Genomic DNA, 23,870 nt, shown 5'->3' with positions numbered 1-23,870 from the left:
TCGAGGTCGCACACCAGCCAGCCATGGGGTCGTTTGAGACCTCTACAGCTACCTTTTCAGTTGCCATAAGGCACTTGACCCCTATTGTCCCTCTGTGCATCCGCCCCTGATGGTGAGAGCAATTTGATTAGATGATATTTAATTGGTTAATTCTCACGGGATAGGAGTTTCACTTTGGCTTATTATTTACTTAGTTATATTATGTTTCCTATGGTTGTGGATCATGTTTATAATGTTTAAATCATACATATTTTGTTGCCAACCGGGTCTAGCACAGTGAAAAAAAAAAACCCTGACTTGTAAACATTAAAAAAAAAAAAAAAATCTTTCATACCTTTCATCAACTCTCTTATAGTTTAGACTATCACTTGTACTCTTAATGCTATTGATATTGTGGTAAGACTACAATAGCACGCCCATTAGCTTCAATACCAATAAAATGGGGCTCTAAATCTTGAAGTTTTTAAGTGAAGGAGGCTTCCTAATCTTAGTGGCTTGCTCAAAGCCGTATGCTATCTCAATTAGCTTTGGCTCCGAACCCCTCAGCCCGCCAAAGGAGATGCCAAACGGTACCCCATCTTTAGTATATCCTGCTGGGACAACCACTCCTGGGGAGCCTGCTATGGCGAGCAACGTCGACACGGTTGCAGATGGAGCCACCACTGCGTCTAGCCTCTTCTTCGTCACGAGCTTCTCGAAACCATTTTTGGATAGCTTTGCCAAGTTTACCAGCGCTGCCTTCTCTGCATTGCCAATCCCATTTGTTGCTTCAGATTTCAAGAGTAGGCCTTGGCCATACTCCTTCACTTTCTCCTGCATTGCCGGTAGCTCAACCAATTACTTAGGACAAATTCTGAGCATATGATTTGAAAGTTACATAAACCCTTGCTCCTATTTACTCACCAGTTTTGAGTTTTTATTGTTGAAGACTATCACGTCTGCCAAGGATCGAACCGGTGAAGCCACCAAGTTCTTGAGGTATGTGTTCAAGTAAATTTTGAACTCAGCAGACAATGCAATGTCTTCACTACTTGAATTATAGTAGATTTCATCAAAATGTGCTATTTCCAAATTGTCTACCAAAACAGCACCTCTTTTCCTACATTAAATTTCCAAATTCCAACAACTTATTATGTCATCAAAACAGAACGTATTATGTCTCGAATTGGAGAGACTAATACATTTTTTTGGTTACCTCAGAGTGTTGAAATGCTGTTCGAAAGTTTGAGTCAACGAAGCGTCACTGCCAAAGTTGAACAAGGCTCTCACTATCCCTATTCTCTTACCTCTAAGTCCATCAGGTCTGAGAAATTGTGCATAGCCGCCCTTGGGAATGTACCTCGATGCCTCACTTGTTGCAAGGTCATTGCTGTCAATGCCTGCAATGACATCAAGAACATATGCGGCATCTGATACTGTCCTAGTAATTGGCCTGTTCAATCCAACACCCCCCAACAAACAATGAGACAGAAAAAGCCAGCCATCTAAATTAATGTGAAAATAATTTACATTGATTGATCACCACTTACCCGACTGTGTCCTGTCTTGGAGAGATTGGAACAACCCCTGCTCGACTTGTAAGGCCAATTGTTGGTTTGATGCCCACCACTGAGTTCCAACTGGATGGACTTAAAATCGACCCGTCTGTTTCACTCCCCAGTGTCACTGTTGCCAGATTTGCTGCCGCTGATATTGCCGGCCCGCTACTTGAGCCGCTTGGCGTCGTGCTAAAATTGTAAGGGTTCTGCACTCAACCGAACTATATCTCAGTGGGTTAAATCTCAGAATGTCTGTTCTCTTATATTATCAGACTGACAGTCAATCTCGAACATTAGTTATGTGAACTTTTAGTTGAATGTATGTTTTAAATTGACAGTTTCACAGCATAACATAAGGCAATTAATGATCCTCAACTCACCACCCCTTGGCCACCTCTGCCACTCCAACCAGAAGGTGCATCATTGGACCTCCAATAGGACCACTCACTCAAGCTGGCCTTTCCCAGTATGACAGCCCCAGCCTTCCTCAACTTGGTCACCACGCCGGCGTCCCGGGGCACAACAGAGCCAAGCAGAGCATAAGAGCCAGCTGTGGTGTTCAACTTGTCCTTGGTTGCAATGTTGTCCTTGACCAGAATGGGAATGCCATGTAACTTAGAGAGTGACACAGATGGTGCCTTAGTCTTGCGCTTGTAGTCAGCCTTTTCGGCAAGGTAAAGCGCATCCGGGTTCACTTCTATGACCCCCTTGAGGAAAGGGTTGAGCTTGCTGATTTCCCCAAGGTAAAACTGGACAAGTTGCCTTGAGGTGAGCTTGTTGTGCTTGAAAGCTAGTTGGAGATCGTCTATGGTGGCTTCCTTGATTGAGAGTCCATGTCCTGCAGCTGTTTGTTGCCCAAGTGACAATGCAAAGAGAAGAAGAATCAAAAGGAAGGATGAGAAGTGAGAGAGGCTTGGTTGTGCCATTGGAGCATGATCACTATAACTTAATTTACAACTTCAAACTTAGAAATATAGGATCCCAAAAGTTTCTCTGGTCCCATAACTTAATCTACATTGCCCCCCACCATGAACACTCACTCAAGCACTTGAGTTTGATTTGAATTTGATTGAGGGGACAATTCAAGGCTCATGTTTCCCACCAAAAGATAAGATAAGATAAAATTAGTGTTGTATGGTGAGTCTGTGACCACAAGAAGAACCAGCTAGCACCAATTGCAATCTGCCAGCTGACACACTTGGATAGTTGATTTGATCATTCTTTCATGCTTGCTTTAGAAATAGAGAGAATATATATATGTAAACAGAACCTTCCCATATTTCAGGTTGTGTGAATGAAAACCCTTGCAGCCCCGAAGTGGGATTGAAATTATATTCTCTTTCTTTTTTATCTTTTTCCGTACTTGTATGAGGCACACATTTTCCTTCAAAGTTGATTACAGCTGGTCTGGTCCCAAATCAAGGGTATATATGTCTGTTCAGATTACCAGAAACCAACTACCAACGTACCAACGTGTGTACATGGTGGATCGAGAGCAATGCAATTCACACTCGAAGCTCTTTTGATGAGTTATTTTAAAATCTTTTTATATGTTGAGTCCTACTATCGTTTATTCTTTTAATATGACCCCCATATTTCTCTTTGTTAGTAGACTGCAATTTTTCTTTGTTTCGAGTATTTGATTATTGGTTGGAGCAACTTTATCTTACGATTCTTGTCATTTCGTGTTCACATGAAAGTTTTAAGCAATTCTAGTATAACAACATGATCGCATGCTACATAATTAGGCATGTACAGTTTATTTTACTACTACAAAACTGCTCTAAAGACGCATTTTATAGAGCACAAAAGAAGGATCGTGTCTTTTTCAACTTCATTACACATAAAACACTGTAGGTTTGTGTCTAAGACGAGTACAAAAAGAATCTATTTGTGCCCATTGAAATTTGGACACGAGATTTGTGCCTAATATCCATGTCAATACTACCTTTTACTATGTCACTTCACTGTGAGTAATAAGTGAGGCTATGAAATTATTATTACAATTTGAAAGCACGATTAATTGTGCTTTTCATAGGGCACGAAAAGTATTTTTGTGCCGTTTAAGGTTTATCTATATATATAAAGCAAAAGGCAGAGAATGGTGAAACATTCAAAATACCAGAAAATACCCTTGGTTAATGCAAACATTAAGAATTGAAATTATTAATTAAATGAGGATAATATGGTAAATTCATAATTTTTCATATTAAAAAAATTAAAATTAAAAGAAAATTCAGATAATGAATCCTATTTTTATGGAACACAACTATCCATTATCTTTTTTAATTCTAAAATAAATTTAAATTTTTTTTAAAAAAACCTCTCGCATGTGCAAAAGCGCGTGCAGAGAGGCTAGTATATATCTATATATATAAAGCAAAAGGCAGAGAATGGTGAAACATTCAAAATACCAGAAAATGCCCTTGGTTAATGCAAACATTAAGAATTCAAATTATTAATTAAATGAGGATAATATGATAAATTCACACTTTTTCATATTTAAAAAAATTAAAAGAAAAAGAAAAAGCAGATAATAGATCCTATTTTTATGGAACACAACTACCATTATCTTTTTTAATTCTAAAAGAAATTTACTTATTTTTTTAAAAAAACCTCTCGCAAGCGCGGAAGCGCGTGCAGAGAGGCTAGTATGCTATTAAAAATCCTTCTCCACCCTTTGTTTTCTCCATAACCATATTTTTAGAAATTGAAAACCAGCCTTCTTTATTCTCATTCTACTTTGATTTTCATTTGTCTCTCTGCTACCCCATCTTCCTTAGACTCCCCACCGTCCTCCCCAACCCAGCAGCCCACAACCCACCAATTTTCCCCACGCCCACCCAACCCCAGCCATCTGTAGCCGCACCTAACCCAGCCATCTCCACCTTTATGCACTTACAGTCGGACCCCACCCACCCAACCCACGTTCCAGATGGTCCATGACATTTTTTTTTTCTTTTGGGTGTGCTTGCGCTTAAGCGGATCTTTAATGCGCTTGAGCTAACCTGACCCCAGCGCCTTCGGTTTCTCAGCTGATCCCAAGTGGTCCATGACTTTTTTATTTTATTTTTCGGTGTGTGCTTGCGCTTGAGGGGACCTTTTGGACCCCAATGCATTTGAGCTGACCTCCTGGACCCTAGTGCCTTCGGTTTCTTAGCTGATCCCAGGTGGTCCATGATTTTTTTTTTTTTTGGGTGTGCTTGCGCTTGAGCGGACCTTCCGGACCCCAATGCGCTTGACCTGACCTCCTGGACTCCAGCGCCTTTGGTTTCTTAGCTAATCCTAGGTGGTCCATGACCCCTTTTTTTTTCTTTTTTTTCTTTTTTTTTTTCTTTTCTTCAAGTGTGCTTGCGCTTGAGCGAACCTTCCGGACTCCAATGCGCTTGAGCTGACCTCCTAGACCCAAGCACTTTCAGTTTCTCAGCTGATCCCACAGGTGGTCCATGAAAATAATCAATTTTATGTGATTTACTACACTGCATTGGAGAAACCACACAATTTCATTGTGAGAATTGTTTCATGGACTACGCCACATAATTGATTTTAAGGCATGTGAGTAACGAACTTATATGCGTTTCACAAAGTTGCACTGGACTTGCTAGGTAATCCATATAGTTGTATTAGGAGATATGCTTATGATGGCACACGGTGGGCGTGGGTTGGGGTCATCTATGCCTTTGTAGAAATGTCAATATTTGAAATAGCACGGTTATTATATCTTTCTTGCTTATGAGAACAGTATGTTCGTATTTGGAATTGCTCAAGTATCGTGACCTCTGAAATCCTTACTTGCACATGATGATCTTGTATACTTACACTCATTGATTGATTGAATGCTCAGAAGAAGAGTTTTTCAAAGCTAATGTTTTGCCCAAAAAAGTTATTCACTGAGAAACGCTTTAATCGCACGCTACCAAAGAACTATATCCAGAAGCATAGAAAACAATAGAAACAAAACCCACGTCTACTTGCCTCAACATTATCATGGACAATTTTTGATCAAAAAAACAGCATGGACAATTGGTCTAAATATTTAACGAGTCATGACTAAAAGCCAAGTACCTTGTCGCGCAAGTCTTGTTTTAAAGAATAGAAGTTTGTATGACAAGTTACTACATATATTGATTGTAAATACTAATAATATGATCACAAAGATTGGACCAACTATTTCTAGAACAAGGCAATGTTTATGACAACTTAAGATTGGACCACCTTATTTTAAAACAAGAATCTCGTGATTGTTTCTAGTGGTCATACGAATACACCTAGGATGTAACCTAACCCTAAGGTCCAAAAGTAAAGTTCCATTCAATGAAATTTTTGTTCTTCTATTTGATCTGACCTCACTCAAAGGCCACCTTGTTAAACCAAGTTCTACTATTGCAACTTTCTAATATAAACTAATATGCTACAAGATCAGTTTTTTTTAGGGTGACACATAATATGGCAATCTAAATAAATGATATTCGCGATGAGTTGAAATATAAATAAATGAAACATTGTTACATCAGTTGAGATTTAAAAAATTTGATATTTCCAAGATTATTATTACTTACTCATAAATATGTGGTTGATGTATCTCCAAAATAAAAAATTGTGGTTGGTGTTGGCCATACATCTTGATGATGTATGGTTTCCTAACTACAGATTTATGAGTTGTGTGGTTTCTGGTCACTGCATGTGTCGCAGCTCAAAATTTTTCAATGTCAAAACCGGAAGAAAAAAAAGTGTCCCAAGACACACCAAATCATACTTTTTCCTTATTAGAGTTATCATAGACGACAAGTTGTTTGTACATTGTAGTCTTTCCACATAATTTTTTTTTTGGTCCACCTCTTTCCACATAATTTAGTTACATTTATTTCACATAAGAATTAGTGATTTATGGGTTGTGGTTAAGAAGTTAGAGAAATAATACATAGGGCTCGTCAATGGGCCGGGCCGGGTTAGTCCGACCCAAATTTAACGAGCTTGGACCAGGCCGGCCCAGGCTTTAAAGAGGAGAGAGAAAAAACCGGGTCGGGTTTTTTTAGACAATTCAAAGCCCAAGCCCGACCCATAGGCCGGGCTTGAGAAAGCCCATTAGGCCAGGCCGGGCTAAAACAGGCCTACTTCGTTCGAAAAAAATCATAAACTTAATCATAAGGGCATTTTAGTCTAAATTTGAGATTAAACTCACTTAATTTCAATATTTTCACATCAAACCAAATTCATAAAATACCCAATAAAGTCACACAACTTAATAAGATTTTCCACAAAAATAATAAAACCAAGTATTATTTTTGAGGTTATTACATAATTAGACCATAATACGTTTTAAGAAATAATTTTAAAAAATAATAAGTATCAAAAAGATATTTTTTTTTAAAGGATGGTATAAATAAATATGTAAATGTTTGGTGATGTGTTCAAGAAAAACATGATTATATTTTGTGGTACGATTATGTTTCGTGATATGATTATATTTGGTGATATGATATGTTATTCATCTTATTTATATATATAATTTTTGTATTAATAATTGACACAAATTAATGTGCTAATCATCCAATTATAAACTAGGAATGAGTAAAGAAAAGTAAATGAAATGAAACAAATTATATATGTGATTTAAGTGATATAATCATAATCCTAAACTCTTATTTATACATAATTATATATGTATGTGAGCCAAGCCCAAACCTAGCATGGCCTAAGGCGGGCCGGGCCATCTCAAAGCCCATAACGGACCGGGCCGGACGGACCCCCATCGGCTCACAAGCCCACGGGCCAAATGATTAGGCCTAATAATAGGTATAGTATTAGTGAGAGTGGAAGGGTGAGGTTTAATTATATTTTGTGAGTGCCCGAGAAATTGAAATTTTAATATAAACGTAACAAAGCCCATTATAGTAATCTTATTAATGGGTTATAATTGTTATTATATTTTTAAAACAACATTAATGGGTGTCCAAAGACGAGATTGGAGTGTAAACAGAGTTCCTTAAATTGAAGCACAACTGATTTTCCTTGGAATAAAGTCCCAACTGTGCTTTCTTTCCATCAAACGCCCAACTGCACAGCTTATTGATGATGTTTAATTCGGCCATATGTAAGATATGATGGTCATTAGCTTGATAAATTTTTTAGCCAGTAACTAGTATTTCGAAGAACATTACAGGAAATGTGTTTACATATCATAATTTGCAAGGGCTTATAATTTTAGTAGCTGAGTACTTAATCTTATACCAAAGTTCGAATCTCGGCCTCAATCAAGTCAATATGTCTCTAGAATTTTGAAAAAAATTAAAACATAGTTATAGTTTAAGCTAAACATAGAAGCAAGCATAACACATGGAAGACAAACATATCACTTGCAAGCGATAAATTTGCAAGGGATTGTCCCATAATCTGAATTAGTTCTAATTTCACTGCACCTTAGGAAATGTTTGATGAGTTTTTTTATTTTTATTATATTAAGATACAGACCAAGCTCAATAATGCCTCACTACCACAGTGTACTCTACAATAGAACCATTAGTCTCATTGAAGAAAATGCACTTAAGCTTGCAAAACCCTCTGGCCATCCTAAACTTCCCCCGGCCACTAACCACAGTGAACTCCCGATCAACGTCCCTTACCGGGTTCCTCAAAAGCACAGATGGAGCTGCCATTGAACTTGCCACTAGTAAATCCAAAGTCAAGGTAAGCCACAAGCATTAGCTCATGCTTACCTGCGGACACATATACACCTCTAGAGTTGCCAATGACCCTTGATTTCAGGTCACATCCCTCTGTCAATGGGGTCATCCACAACCCAAACCGTGCCAAACGGGGTGTGCAAGGTGTTATTGGGTGCCATTGGGTCGGACTACACAGATCGCGCTACGGTTGATGCCCCCAGGAGTGCCAGCAAGAAAAAATGGAGAACAACAGACAGTCTCCTTCTCAAATATGTATGTGTGTTAAGGAATTTTGCTAAGTGGTTATGAAAAAGCAAGGGCATTGTAAGCATGCGCACAATTAGAGCCCAAAAGCAAAGAACTTGTACCTGCTTGACCGTGAGCTTCATTTTGCTCTGCTTTAATTTTGTGGCCTTGGCAAGAGAACCGTGGGTTTTTCTTTTTATACGCATGGTGTTGACTAAACAACCTTAGTTTTGATCAGTATGTAGAAATGCCATTCAATATTATTTGATTGAAATGGACAGAAGCCCAATCAATTCTCAACAGAAGTTCATAAGATGGAGAAATTATAAAATACCAGATAATATGGTCACGTGATACATCTTATACACGTGTTATAATATGAGTGGACGACATGATTTATTTTCCCCTATTTTAGAGATGACATAGTTTACCGTCATAAATTCTCTTGTGGGATTTGTGTGACCATTCATATATAACCTTACCAGACGAAATCTGGTTTCTGTCGGCAGATATGATAATCAATTGAAGATTTGATATTGATGACGAACAAACCTTAATCAATTGAAGATTTGAAAATGATGACGAACAAACCTTAATCAATTGAAGATTTGATTGATGGTGGACAAACCTTATAAATCATAAATTATGTTAATTAGTTAAATAAAAAAGAAAAATATAGATAAACTACAAATTCATATAAGAAATACAAGAATGTAATTGTTTAATCGTAACTTGGAAGACCTTATAGCTTTAGTAGTAGAGCACTTATAACCACGCACTCATAACTAAAGTTCGACTGTAGGCCTCCCTCTCTCTTTAGAATCAAAAATACATAATCATAGTTTAAGCTAAACATAGAACCAAACTTAACACAGTCTAATACAATTTAGATTTAAAATAGACAAATCATTTGCAAGCAGTAAATTTGCAAGGGACTCTCCCATAACCTGAATTGGCCCTGATGAAGCGCAAGGCTGTGAAGAGGACGTTTCTGTTGGAGCCAATCAAGCCATAATTCAAATGCTGGACCACAGCAATTGAATTGTAAGGGAATTGAAGACTATTGTAGGAGTTGAGAAATGCAGTGATCCCTTCCCTCAGGAGAGTCCTGTAAGGTTCTCCTCTTCCTTGTAGGCCTTGCAATAATGTCAGGTCAGTCCCGTATCTCCTAGCCGCCGCCAATCCGAAAACAACGGCTACCTTTGTGTCCGGGCTCACTGCCCTCCAGTAGCATTTGTGCTCTGGCAATGTCCACTGCCTGAAAAAACACAACCCCATCAAATGGTCAGAGAAGAAAAATCGTTGAATTCAAACTTGGAACCTCTTTTAACACTGAAAATTGAAATATTGCTAAACCAAGAGTTAGTTGGTAAGTAGAAAAACAGTTTGGGGTACACCATAATAGATCATACTAGACTCTATGGTAGTTTTATGGAGAAAACAATTTTTACTCACCACACTCAAAGTAGGTAACCAACAACTTAAGACACTGCAAAGCAAACCACAGTAAATAACTTACTGATGAGGGCATGCTGTAGCTTCCAAGAAGGGCACTGGTGGCATTGGAGGCAATGAGGGCAGTGGAGGCAATGGAGGCAATGGAGGCAATGGTGGCAATTTTGGAAGAGGCGGAAGCCAAAAAGGCGGAGGGCTGGCCGGCGTTACCGGGTTAGGCAGAGGCCTAGCTGGTGTCGGCGGTGCAGGAGCCACCGGATTAGCTGACCTTGGGCAAAATGACATAGGCTGAGCAGGCTGAGTGAGCAAAGAGTCCACAGCATACATCGCCATATTAAACATCCTAAACATAAGCCTAAGGCTTTGAGCAGGGCCAGCACTAACCCCACAGCCATTTGAGCCTTGCCCTGTGCTTGAAACCTGAGCAAAACAGCCACTCAAATCTGGCGTGCCATCAAACTTGACAGCATAGTTTCCAAACCAATTTGTTGTTTCTTCCCTTGACATTGTGATTTGCCCATTGCTGTCACTGCAAGCCACTTGTACTTTAACACCTGCAAAATACAAAAGCATATGAATTTACAATTAAGAGTGTTAATGGAGAATGTGATTAGTACTAATTAATTAGAGATTATGGATCTCACCATTGATGGGATAATCAAAGAGGGATCTTTCACCATCTTTGCATTGGTCACAGAATACTGTGCCACTGACCATGGTATCTGCCTGAGCTCCATCAATGGCTGCAGCCAAAATGAGAAGTGCTGCCAAAATGAACTTTTCTAGCCAATCCATGAGCATTGGACTAAACGAAAATGCAAAGAAAGAGAGAGTAAAGAATAAAGAAGAGGGTTTGGTGTAAAAATAAGAATGTGATGAACACCCAGAGGAAGCAAATTAATACAGAGTATGGTAAAGTAATGCTTACATTCAACTCTCAACTGCCTGCCTTTATGGTGTGTGGGAAACACTATTTTCAAACCAGAGGTGCATTTAAGGCTGGTGCTAATAGACTAATATTCTTGGTTTCATTAGAACTAATGTTGAAATCACAAGTCATGATCCAACAATTAATTGTTTGAAGTTGATGCATACGCAAGGCGTATCATGTGATTAGAGAGATAAGACAATAGTGTATACACACCGTAACATGTTATTTCGTCTACGGCCGTAGCTTTAACTGCAGCTGCAGGGCAGGAGTTTTTAGTTTAGAATAATTTTGCCACGCAAACAGAGACTGTGGACATGAGTAGTGCCTATCCCAAGATTTTGAAGGCAAGAAGCCCATATGTTGCCATTATTGCAGACGTGGGTCGGTTTGTAGCCAAAAACATGACTTCAAGGCTCCAAGGTTTTGCTGGTGGGGGGGTATTTGTTGGCCGTCAAAGTAGCAAAGGCATTGATGAGGAAGGCCTATAAGGAGATAGAGCTTCATAATGTGCAATGACAGAGAAGTAAGTAATGGCTTCTCTTTAATGCTCTTCAACTACACCTCACACAAGTCTGCAAACCTCTTTCTCGTGCCCATACTTACTCAAAAATTGATGTATTTGTCTAATGACATATTGCTAGGCTAGGCACACGCAGAAGGTGAACTTTTGTTTTCTGTAGTGTAACTCTTTGAACATGGCCTAGGGCCAGCCTTGAGTCTAGTTTTTTCTCTTTTTAACAAGTTGGTATTCTAATTTAAACTAATTAAGAGAGGAAGATTCAAACTCGGATTAAGAGAGTGGACTTAAAATATTGGCCCATGATGATGAACCAAACTCCGTACCAGTGTAACATGGACCTGCATTGTTGTTGTAGCATAGCAGAGCAACTGTAGCAGTGCTTGGCACTAGAAGCAATTATGACAGTGGCTCTGTAGCAGTTACAGAAGCACGCCCTAACAACCCTAGTTTTGGTTGGCTCACAGCCAATGCCCTTGCCGTCCTGTGGATAAAATCTGTACAACTGGTGACATCTAATCAGTCAACTGTGTGCCATTTTCGTTATTTTGTGGGAGAAAATCTACCCTATTACTATTATACGACTGAAGACATTCAAGAATCTCCCGAGTCATCAGAATTGTAACTTCTGTATAGTTTCTTTGCTCATAAAACCGAAAACTAAGCCTTCGCAATATGTTTTCTCGTCTCTTTTTTTTACCAAAACAATTACAACATCAATTACTCACAACGAAATTTTGAACCTACAGCAGAATAATGCATGCTAAAAATGATTCAATCAAAAGTCTACTTGCTTACAAATATGATTCATTCTATAAATCAGTAACTTGAAACTACAGGCAACTTTAATTCCAGTTCAGCCAATTCTGACCCTTACCCTAAGAACATAGGCAAACCATGAAGCATCAAAATAAATTATCCAGAGAACATAGGCAAAACCATGAAGCATCAAACGCACAACACACCAAAATCTTCAACCATGAAATGTGTGAACCAGAATTTAAGGATCAAAAATAATAATTAGAGTTAAAGTATTTCTCAATCTTAAATACAACATACAAACAAAGCCTTACGGGCAAAACTAGTATAGCTATTTAAAATCCTACAAAAATTGTCTCAAGTTCAATGTATTACAGTCGCAGACGAGAACACAAATCATTGAAACTGAAAATTCAACAGCCTCATGGATCCAACAGCTCAACTTAAAATCTTTTCCCATGGCTTACACCAAACTTGTAAAACGCCTCTTCAATTCTCATCAGCATGCTCATCAGCATGCCCGTCAACATGACTGTCAACAAGCTCATCAACATACATTCTCTGGTTCCAAAGAACTGCTCCTACTCTCATTTTCCTCAGCACTGCACCGAACGAAAACTATTAGTTTCAGAGTTTTAACAAACCCTGAAAATAGCAACAAATAGTTGAAAGCACGTCTAATCACACACATTACAAGTTACTAACCCCTAAAAACTAAAAGAGAAATCCATGGTTACATGAACCTTTAACTTTAAATGGCTCCATTCAAGTCAGGTAGATCCTTCTAGTCCAATATTCATATTTAACACATACATACATAAAACAACTTTTTTTCCTTGTGCAGCAGCCAGGGTTAGGGTTAGTAGTATGTGTCAAACAGCAGAAGGGAAAATTGCAAAAACATCTAAAGATGAACGTGCAGCCTTCAGAATATCCCAAGGTTAAGGTTGAAAATGAAAAAGGAGGGTGTTTTATCAAACAAATTAGAAATATATTACCCAAGGGCAAAAATAAAGAGATAGCAGTGCCACCAATTTAAACTTGTCTATGTATTCACATGAGAAGATAAGAGGGCAAAACAAAGACACGGCATAAAGAATCCTCAAAAGTGAATTGCAATTCATCAGAGCACCAAGTATTTCGTAAAACTCGACCTATCAATAAGATAACAAGTAATGCTCGGCAAAGTGAATTTCTTTTTAATACAGAAACCTCAAGAAGCTTCCTTTTGGACACAAATGTAAACCATCAATGCTCAGCATCTCCCCCACAAGGTTGACAAACCCCTTATGAAAAGGTTAAAACTGAAAGACACACACACACATACATACAACCAATATGCTAATTCACTGTTCCATCAAGCAAACTTTCCTATAACTAACTGAAACCAATTCTATCAACAATGCATCTTTCCAATTAACATAGCTAAGAAAATCCATGCAATCAAGTTCAACGTAGAAATATCAAAGGCATCAGACTTTACAACTAAGCATTCTAATTACTAGCGATTGATATACCCAATCAATCAATCATATGACTGAAACAACAAACCTCTGGGGACGAGCATCTGCCACATCAGGCTTCCTCCAAGCTCTCTCAGTTCGATCACCGGCACGCCCATTTCCTATCCCAAAACTCCTCTTCCCAAACGAGGGCGAGTGGTCTCTCTCAGCCACCTCCTTAATCTTCACCGACTCGAGCTCCTCATCAATCTTTTTCCAGTCCTTCCCCTTCTCTGCCAACACCTCCTCTCTTGGCCTCGCCTCACCAAACGGGTTTGAGCCCTTGGACTTCGGTACTGTCGTCGACCCAGGTGAGGTCTCGTTGCTCACAGGCAGTGTCCTCGGCTGCAAATTGAGCCTCGGCCTTCCAGTACTCTCACTCAGACCACCATTACTCTCCTCCTTCTTCTTCCCCCAAACCTCAGAATCAGCACCACCACCATTGGACACGAACCCAACTCTTCTTTCTCGATCAAAACCAGACCCACCATTACTCTCCTCCTTCTTCCTCCCCCAATTATCAGAATCAGCACCTCCATCAGATGTGAACCCCACTTTCCTCTCCCGATCGAACCCACCACCGGAAGCACCGAATCTCCGTCCCTCCGACGACACAGAGCTCTTATTGGATACCCAACTGTCCGATTCATCAGCCTTCGACTGTGACCCACCAAAGAAACTACCTCCTGCTCCTCTCTCCCTCCTCTCAAACCCATTTCCCACAGTCGATTTCTTCGCAGCGCCCCAATCATCAATCTCGTCGGCCCTGGAAGGCCCATCGCGGTTCGATTCCTTCCCAAATCCACCTTCCCTCCTCTGTCCCGAACCCCACTTCGAATCCGACGACTCTTCGCCGTTGGAAAACCTGCTGTTTCCCCGATCAGACCCATAGGACCTGAACCCGCCGCCGAGCCGATTCCTGTCGAGCTCCTCGGCGGTTCGCTCGCGCGGACCGGTCGGGAGATGCATGCGGTCCTGATGGGTGAGGCCCTCGGGCTGGGCCACGGGCTTGGGCGCGCCGAAGGCCGTGAACTCGGCGAGGGAGATTTTCTGGCCCTTGTTCTTCTTCTTGGGCTTGGCGGTGGCGGCTACAGACAAAGATGGGTAGTCGGCGGAGGGCGGCTCAACGACGTGTCGTGCGTTTTGGGTTTCTTGTTCGAGCTCGGCGTCCTGCTCTTCGGCGGCGAGGGCCCAAGCGCCAGGTTTGGCCCAAGGAGACACTGTTGCCGCCATGGTTGTGGTTACTGTGTGCTGCGATGAAAAGGTCTCTCCTTTTGTTTTTGCGCAAAGGATGGATTTTTTGGCGAAGCGTTGCGTTGTTGAGAAGCGAAGAGGGGGTTACGAATATATAGGGTAGGGAAGAGAATTTGATCCGACGGTGGAGATTGAAGTTTATGATTTTCCTTATCAGAGAGAGAATCTCTCTCTTCTCTTTTTTGATCTGGAGAGGGAATCTGACTTTGTTTTTTTTTTTTCAATAATGATTTTGAGGAACTCTAAAACCTTACTAATTACCAATAGTAAATCAGTTATAGAGGAGTTATAATTGCAGTAAGAAATGAGTTAGAATTAGACTAGGCAATTTTGAATAGTAAAAAATGTGTTAGAATTAAGCTGGGAATTTCGATGTAACTTCGAATTAGTTTAGTGATAAGAGAACTTAAGAAATGAATTAGAATTATGATACGAAAACAACTTTTAGACGACTTTATATCCATAAAAACAAAAACAAAAACAAGAAGAAAAAGGTTAGCTTTCAGTAATCATCCATCCAAACCAAATTATTAATAAATCTCTCAATCTTAAACCGGCTTTATTTTATAGCATCATCAGATCATATTACGTTATGAACTCATGACTAGAATCTTATTTTCCCAATAAAAGGAATTTCACGTTTTTTAATTTTGAAATTATCTTGTAATTAAACTATTTATTATTTCTTTTCTGGCTAAGCAATTTGGAAGATTTCATTGCTTAAATAGTAAAATATTGCACAATCTCAACATTCGAGTTAAATTTGGAACATCCCGGCAAAAAAAAGAAGGTTAAATTTTGATCATTGAAGAAAGATTCTATGAATCATATAATTTATGGTTTACTGTGTAATAAAGTGTACAGTTTATTTGCCATTATACCAACCGAATTCATTGACAGCAAAAGCAAAAACTCAAGAGTTAAATACAAGATATACAATTCCCAAGCAGTATTTGCCCATTAATTGGCAAATATACCTCTCAGCTGTGTGTTCTATGATCTATCAATCCCAATATGAACTGTAGATTTTCTTAACCAAGGAAAAAAGGACTAATACAAACTAGAAAGACATCTATAAGAAAAAATATATACAAACTAGAAAGAAAAAGAGAGAATCAAACTGAATCAGATATCAAGAAGAATCATGCACGAAAACTAGTGAATGAGAAGCCGAGCATCGATATGTACAGATGCCATCAGCAGCCATGGAGAGACTCAGCATTGCCAAAATCACAACAAATATCTCTATGCACTGGTATTGATACAGAACTGCAGCACCATTCCCGAGCTGAGGGTGATTCAGAACTTAGCATTGAGAGTGGTGCCACACCTCGCACTTCAATTTAATTTGAGCATCCGGTTGAGGGTCGCATCTGCTGGCTGGTGAAGAAAGGCACATAAAAAGTAACTTTTGCAATCTGCTAAAAGCCCCAAGGTCTGTCTAGAAGAAACCGGGAGCACCCAACACTACAAACACTACTCAAAGTGAGGCTAATGGCACCCAACACATTGCTGCAACCTGTCCCTAAAAAAATTCATTTACTTTTTCATTATATCCCAAATCATTTCATATCCAAAAAGAAGAAAGAATTTATATAAAAAAAAAGACTAGCTATGGCTGGTCTTAGGCCATGGAAATGTCCAACTGGGGGAGGGGAGGGGAGGCCAATTTCTTTTAAATGAATAGGAGTAAACGGGTATTTGGAAGGTGTAATGAGCAATGTGCTAGATACCCAAAGACTCACCCCTACTCAAAATGATTGTTGCAGTGCAGCTTCATTGCTGGGGATTTCATTCTCCAAGATGATTGTTGCAGGGTTACGGTTCAGGATAATCTGAATTGTGTAAGGTGAGCAAACGTTCATCTTCAGAGCCCTTCATTGAATCTCTAATGTACCATGTTACAGTTCCTGCTATGAAAAGAAAAACTACTGTAAGCAGCCATAAGCAAAGATAGTAAATGTTACAGCCAACCATAAGTGTAAATATGCCCCTCAGTCTAACCAATACTTAATGATGGGATTGCAACTGAGTAGGCATGGAACATTGTAAATTAGTATCCTGATCAAGAGGAAAATGAAGGTCTCTTGGGATCAAATTTAACATGCATCTGTTTTATTCTCAATCATCTTATAAGAATTTTCAATTGTCATGTTGATCTGAATTTAAAGGAGATAATAAAAACCCCAAATCCCAGATAATAGAAGGATGCAAAGTCCATGTATACCTTGTGTAGATGTTTCCTCATTTTTGGTTGCATGGAGTATGATAGTTCCTGACAGAACAGTGATGAATCCACATATTTCAGAGGCTATGCTGCTTACATCCTGACCAGACCAATCCTGCATTGAACATAGAAAACAACGGGAAATTCAGAATCCCAAGTCTTTGTAATTGCATGAAAACAACCAATAAAGGCATCAGAAGAAAACCACAGTATATAGATCAAGCAATCTACCTTGAACATTATTACACTAGCAATAATGGTCAGAGTTGTGAACATCACATAATATACTGGGGCAACAATTGCTGCATTGAATGTATCCAAAGCCTGAAACAAAGCGGCCATGAACTTGAATGATGTGAGATTCAGCAGGTAATTATTATAATTTGAAGTCCATGAAAGTCTGAGTTAAAAGATGGCTGAATTGAAGTACTAACAAGATTACTGTCTAAGCAGCACGTGATACTTAAAGTTCAATTTTTAAATAAAGTAGACCAACTTAAACTTACTTTCCAATTTCAATAACTAAATTTTCAGATTTTGAGAAATTTCCAAACTTATTACAATGGAAATACTGTGTGCTTGAGATTTGATCCAGTGTTATTATATTTACAAGTTATATGACAGAGGCAGAATGCATTACTGTCCCCTCCTTTATAGGCTAGGAACTCATTGGAGTCAATATGTAACAAATGGGCAAATCAGAATCTGAGAAACCAAATGCTGAATAGGCAGTGCAGGTGGGGCACAGATTTTTAGCACAAAACGGCTAGTCAGCACATAAAACGCCAATGATGATAGTCTCGGAGAAAGAGACCAAAATTAATAGCGCAATACTGACCTTGTTGAGGTAATTCAACTGTGTAACTACGCAGATTACTGCAACAGTCAGAAAAAACCAAGTCTGAGGATAGGCTATCTGACTTACTCCCTCAAGAGTTAGCTTTATTGCAATTCCAATGGCCTTTATGCTTACAACCTGAAGTAGCACAGCAGAGGTACACAGCTAAACACCTAACAATTTGAACACATAAGACATAGAGGAACAAAGTGCCTATTTGTACTTGGCAAACTAGAAAAGCATAGTTACCGTAAGTGAACCCATCAAGGAACAGATTCCCAAGTAGACTAGTATATTTGTTTGCCCATAGTGAGGTTCAAAATGCAAAACCAAAGTTAACACTAGGGAAAGTGTAGCAGCAACGTAAACCAGAAAAGCTGTGGGAAAAAAAAAAAAAAAAAGTAATTTTTCAGGACAACACAATGAAGGTTCTAAGACAAGTAGCATTGAAGAAGAAGAAGAAGAAGAAGAAATATGAGGTTTAAAGTCATGAACCTGGTTGGGTCGCCAGAACCCAGATTTCCTGTACAGAATTTAGAATATGCTCTTGAGGTGCATGGATCACAATTACCACTGATCCCACGATGCAGGTAACACATCCCACAATACCCATTTTCTGTATTCGTTCCTTCAACAAGAAGTGAGCCAAAACAGCACTAGACAAATCCAACAAACATGCAAGTTGGTAACAAAAGCTTTTAAACAATACCTTCTTTTTATCAGAAATCAGCAACGAAATGAACTCAGACAGAAGAGCATTTACCTGACTATTATACTCAGTGCACCAAGTGGGGTTACAAGAACTGCTGGAGCATATACATAAGCCACAAAATTGGCAACCTCTCCACCAATCACTACCCAGTTGAAAAAATTCAAAACCAAATATCAATAACTCACGTGTACTTATCGTTTCAGTCACATACATTTTCTGTAGAGAAAGAGAGAGCTGTACTTACTGGTGATCATGCCCGCCCACCAAAGTGGCTCTAGTAAGTAAGTATAACCACCAACTCCTGCACAACTCAAAAGACACAGATTTTCAATTACCCAAATCAAAGATGTACAACAAATCAATCACATGGCAACTTATTAAATAATCAAAAAACAATCAAAACCATGAATTAGCAGTTTGGATTCTGGAACCTATCAATCATCAAACACATAATTAATTTCAAAAATTGAATCTTTTGGTTAAATCTTTGTAATTTACTCCAATTTCCAACCTCAACCATCCAAAAAAGGGAAATGCTAATGTGCCAATGGCATTGACATTGAAAATAAACTAAAAGAATAGAACCCAGAATTCATGTAAGAGTAAAAATGACCTGCTCGAGTACCGGCAGCTCCAGCGCGCTTGAGACCCTTCTTCTTCAAGATGAAGCTCGCGCCTATGAAGGCGCTCGACGCCATCGCTAGTATCAGCCCCTTCGTATTCTCTGACACCCCCATCTCTCTCTCTAGAATTTCGAATTCCCGCCAACCAGAGTTGAACAAGTTGTACCTCTCTCCCTCTCTGTAAATTGCAATACACCCTCTGAAGCTTTCAGAGAGAGAGAGAGAGATCTCGTTTCTCTCTCTCAACACGAAGAAACACGCTTGAGCCCGTCGTCTAGTCGGAAGCTTCCCGTGGCAGTACGGACGGAGGTAACAATCCAGTGCTTCGCGCGCTCGCTACACCAATGTGCGGGATCTGATTCTATTGGCTATGGTTTTCTACTTTTCTTGAAATGACGATAGTACCCTCAGCTCATCTGGAGAGTGCCACGTGGGCAACAGGGTAGATTGGATTTTTCTGTTGTTAAAGTTGAGTCACGTGAATCAGCGGGATGACAGCTTATGCGCCAAGATTGCCCTGGAGTTTGGACTTTTACTTTTCTCTGTAACTCTTTCTGTTGCTGTTTGGACATTAGGAAAATTGGAAGTGGGAAAGTTTAAAAAAATATAAAATATAAAATTGGCACCACGTCATGTCTGGAAAAATCAAGGCGTTTGTGCTAAAAAAAAAATAGTCATTTTTCATGACTTTTATTCTATAATAGCTTTGATTTATATAGTGTCTTTTTGTTATCCGTATAGTTTCTTCTTTATTGTTTATATAGTAACCTCTTTAATGCAAAATAGGCTATTTTAGTATAGAATATTAGAATTTATGAAAAATAACTATTTTAGCTAATTTCACCCCAAAAAAAAAAAAAGAATGATGGATGACCTTATCTGCGTCAAATGTAAGAAATTAGTATTATGGGATTTGCAAATATACTCTGCTATGGATAGTAATTTGGTTTATATACTAAACCAAAATTTTAAAGAAAAACATTTAAAACAAGGCACAATTTTCAATCTAAAGAATTTTATTTTACATTTGCATTAGGTAGTTGATCATTTATAAAAAGCGTTACTCATGCGCTCTTGTAATTCTCACATTATCGATGGAGGTGTATTATTTTTTAGAAATGTCACCTGAATTTATACCTCAATTTTAATTTGTCACATTAAAGAAAAATTTAAGAAAAATATCACTTTAATTTTTCAAAATCCATTATTTGTCATCTAGGTTTAACACCATTCAATTTTTCAGCTATTTTAAAGGGTATTTCAGTCTTTCCATTTTCAAGAGTATTTTAAAAATGGAAAAATGATTATATAAAAAAATTGTATTTAAAAAAAATTCTCACCTTCCCCCATCCCATATGTGGCCCGGCTCCAACCACCTTGAAATCCATTCCCCCTTCCCTCTTCGCAGTCCCTTCCTCCTTCTTTCTCAACCATGGAACACCAACCCTTCACACACAAATTTCATCAGCCTACCCAATCCGACTCTGCCTTTTTCTTATTATTTTTTCTTTTTGGTATTTTTCCATTTGTATATTGAAAATTTGTTGTGAGAGAGAAACAGATATAGAGATAAGTGGGGAGAGTGGGGTCCTATGCGATGTGTTTTGGGGCGGGTGGGGTTGGGATGTGGGAGAAAGAGAGAGAAATGTCTCTTTTTTCTGTCTCCCTCTTTTTTTTCTTGAAAATAGTAAAACAAATAGCACAAATCATATATTTGATTTTATGAAAAGCTGAGAAGAAAAAAATATTAACAAATTTAGATATATGCGCATCATCCCAAAATTATTTGGTTTTTTCCCCTATTTCATTTATTACAAAAAGAAAAAATCTGCAGGTATTGAATGGAAACTATCCATATAATTTGTAGATGTACTTTACTGTTTGACAATTTTAACCTTATGAAGAATTCCATTAAGGACAATAAGACAATGAATCAAGTGTAAATCATCGGCAGAAAGCTAAGGGGGGCAAAGCCAAGGAGAAGGAAGCTTCCTAATTGTACAATGTTAGAGGAAGGTTAATTAAGATGCATCCTAAAACATAGGTTTTGCCGATACAACGTTGGAGGAAGGAACTTCTTATACAATAATCTATATCTCTCTCCTCACGTGACAAATTCTTCTACTACCTCATACCCAATATCTTCATCTCTCTTAGCCTGCCAAGGCTGATGAGTTTTGTAGTCAGTGTTTTCTTAATAAGGTTTGCTGAACCTTTTTCTTTCGATCAAGGAAAGAACAGTTCCCCCATTGGAATGAAAAAACCTTTTCAAGTTGTGGAATGAAGATCATCCCATTGGGCCTTGGGGACTGCGTTAAGCGAACCTATAATGTAGGAGATGCTTTGTTTATGAATCCTGGAGATAGTTGGAAGATTTTGCCTCTTTGTCTAGATAATTTGGCTGTGATGTGAGTAAATGGTTCTAATGTTAAGGGAGTTTGTTACGCTAACCAAAGTTAAATACTTTTTTAAGTCACTACTTCATTGGCCCACTAAAGCGACTAAGCAAATCCAACGAGGACGTTGAGTGTGAGAAAAACTTATGTGAAACGGGAATATCTTTGTTTTATGAGTTGACATAACCAAAGATAAAACTTTTGTGAGGTTAGCCGGGCATCAAACAAACTGGATGATGAGGCGACGTGACCAAAGATTTATAGGAACGCAAAACACATACGATGACTAAACAAAATTCTTTTCTTTCTAGAACCACAAAAATATAAAATTTTGGAATGAGAAGAGCATATCCTCATGCAAAGAAAACAGAAAACGCATGCACACAAAATTCCCTTGTACAATGCCACATACGCGGCAAGTGGTGGTGGCTCAAGAATCACAAAGGCTTTATCCATCACTATACAAATCCAAATTTTCTCTCTCTTGAAAACACAAGCGTAAAAAGATAGCAAACAACAAATTACACGTTTACAAAAAGTAGCAACAAGCCGATCAGTCCAAACCCAAGGGTGCATCAACGGGGCCTAAAATCCCAAGTGGCCCAAAATATCCCAAAACGACTTGGCAGGAAATATTCGGATAAATAGGTATAACTTTGACCATTCCCATTTATTGACCTTTTCTTTTACATTTGATATTTATATAATTTTTAATCAATAATATAAGATAAACGCTCTTAATCACACTTGACTTAAATCAAATGCGGGCACAACAATAAATTGAATACGAAATAAATAAATAAATATACTTTTAATCACTTAAGATGAAACACGAGCACAATAATACTTAGAGGCATTAGGCAATTATAGAATAAAAAATTGAAATGAAAAATAAAGAAAATAAGATAAACAATTGGAGAATAAAACCTATTTTATTTAAGGATAACAGCTCAGTTTATCACAAAATAAGAGTCTCAGATCAGAAACAGCAGAGCAATTAGACATCCAAAAAAAAAAGGAAGACGACCATAGTGATAATAATAAGGTCCATAAACCAAACCCTAATCAGACCCCAGCCTACTAAAAACCGAAATTCGAAAAAGTAAAGGCAGACCGACTCATAATAACAGAGAGATAAACGATGACGTTTCCATCATCGTCAGAGCACCGAGTAAACGGACTCGTCTAGGAGAGCTGGCCGCAGTCAGCAACCACCACTGGCCTGGAGGTCCTGCCGGAGCTCGACCCAACCTTCTCGATGTTCTTCACAACATCGAGCCCCTCGGTCACTTGACCGAACACGACGTGCTTGCCGTCGAGCCACTCGGTCTTGGCCGTGCAGACGAAGAACTGAGATCCGTTGGTCCCGGGACCAGCGTTGGCCATGGACAGAATTCCAGGTCCGGTGTGCTTCTTGATGAAGTTCTCATCGGCGAACTTGGCGCCGTAGATCGACTCGCCTCCGGTGCCGTTTCCGGCGGTGAAGTCACCTCCCTGGCACATGAACCCTGGGATCACTCGGTGGAAGGAGGAGCCCTTGTAGTGCAGGGGCTTGCCGCTGCGGCCAGCGCCCTTCTCTCCGGTGCAGAGAGCCCTGAAGTTCTCGGCGGTGCGGGGGGTGGTGTCGGCGAAGAGCTCCATGACGATGCGGCCGGCAGGCTGGCCTCCGATCGTCATGTCGAAGAAGACCTTAGGGTTTGAAGCCATTGATGAGAATTTCGAGGTTTTGTTTGGATCGTTCACGAAGAGATTTGAGGAAAACGAGAGTGATGATGCTTAGGGTTTGCGATGCGTGGACGAGGTCACGAGGACAAGGGGTTTATAAAAGGGCCTCTGAGGTGAATATCTATGGCAAGTTGTTTTCAGCCGTTGGATGAAGGCACGTGGGTTGAATCTGACGGGGTATGAGTTAACCGTGGTTGGGTCGGGTTTTAACCAGGGTTAGGTTTTGGGATCCGAGGCTGAGTGAAGTGGTTGTGTACTGGTATATGCTTGTCATTATTCGGATAGGGTATTAGGGTTCGTGGACTTTTTGGGGGAAATAAACGACACCGTTTGGACCACGTTGTGGATTTGGTAAACACTTGGATGGCACACATGGTATTAAATAAAAGGTGAAACACTGACAATTTTACTGATTTTTACTTACCCTCTGACGCAGATCCAACGGTCTGGATTTCGCAAGGATTCAGATGCCGACATACACA

At 39.2% G+C, this 23,870-nt stretch overlaps 5 protein-coding genes across 8 annotated transcripts; all 5 read right to left on the bottom strand.

The window, feature by feature from the left end:
• LOC18766342 (putative amidase C869.01) lies at positions 231-2,628 on the bottom strand. The gene is made up of 5 exons (XM_007201637.2): positions 1,919-2,628; positions 1,530-1,744; positions 1,196-1,432; positions 904-1,099; positions 231-813 (listed from the first exon to the last, which is right to left on the bottom strand). Exons 1-5 carry the CDS (start codon positions 2,462-2,464, stop codon positions 448-450), a joined length of 1,560 nt encoding a protein of 519 aa, XP_007201699.1. The 5' UTR covers positions 2,465-2,628; the 3' UTR covers positions 231-447.
• On the bottom strand, positions 9,129-10,809 carry LOC18767101. Its single transcript, XM_007201203.2, has 3 exons — positions 10,549-10,809; positions 9,969-10,458; positions 9,129-9,707 (listed from the first exon to the last, which is right to left on the bottom strand). The coding sequence occupies exons 1-3, from the start codon at positions 10,703-10,705 to the stop codon at positions 9,356-9,358; spliced, it is 999 nt and encodes a 332-aa protein (XP_007201265.2). The 5' UTR covers positions 10,706-10,809; the 3' UTR covers positions 9,129-9,355.
• On the bottom strand, positions 12,325-15,179 carry LOC18766614 (eukaryotic translation initiation factor 4B3). Its single transcript, XM_020569823.1, has 2 exons — positions 13,663-15,179; positions 12,325-12,713 (listed from the first exon to the last, which is right to left on the bottom strand). The coding sequence occupies exons 1-2, from the start codon at positions 14,844-14,846 to the stop codon at positions 12,659-12,661; spliced, it is 1,239 nt and encodes a 412-aa protein (XP_020425412.1). The 5' UTR covers positions 14,847-15,179; the 3' UTR covers positions 12,325-12,658.
• Positions 15,684-20,316, bottom strand: LOC18767752 (probable magnesium transporter NIPA6). Of its 4 annotated transcripts, none has more exons than XR_002272824.1 (10): positions 19,258-20,316; positions 18,889-18,945; positions 18,696-18,786; positions 18,428-18,588; positions 18,182-18,309; positions 17,933-18,070; positions 17,326-17,418; positions 17,095-17,209; positions 16,613-16,780; positions 15,684-16,392 (listed from the first exon to the last, which is right to left on the bottom strand). XR_002272824.1 is itself a non-coding variant. In XM_020569824.1 (9 exons), the coding sequence occupies exons 1-9, from the start codon at positions 19,379-19,381 to the stop codon at positions 16,686-16,688; spliced, it is 999 nt and encodes a 332-aa protein (XP_020425413.1). In that variant the 5' UTR covers positions 19,382-20,316; the 3' UTR covers positions 15,684-16,685. The 4 variants fall into 4 exon arrangements, 1 of the variants encoding a protein (XP_020425413.1); XR_002272825.1 differs by having other exon boundaries at positions 15,684-16,386; XR_002272826.1 differs by having other exon boundaries at positions 15,698-16,392; positions 16,613-16,777.
• Positions 22,577-23,637, bottom strand: LOC18767091 (peptidyl-prolyl cis-trans isomerase). Its single transcript, XM_020570492.1, has one exon. It carries the CDS (start codon positions 23,368-23,370, stop codon positions 22,849-22,851), a length of 522 nt encoding a protein of 173 aa, XP_020426081.1. The 5' UTR covers positions 23,371-23,637; the 3' UTR covers positions 22,577-22,848.

Source organism: Prunus persica, chromosome G8, assembly GCF_000346465.2.
Source record: "Prunus persica cultivar Lovell chromosome G8, Prunus_persica_NCBIv2, whole genome shotgun sequence".
NCBI lineage: Eukaryota > Viridiplantae > Streptophyta > Magnoliopsida > Rosales > Rosaceae > Prunus > Prunus persica.
The sequence above is the reverse complement of the archived record's forward strand: the minus strand, read 5'-3'. Positions and strand labels throughout refer to the sequence as shown.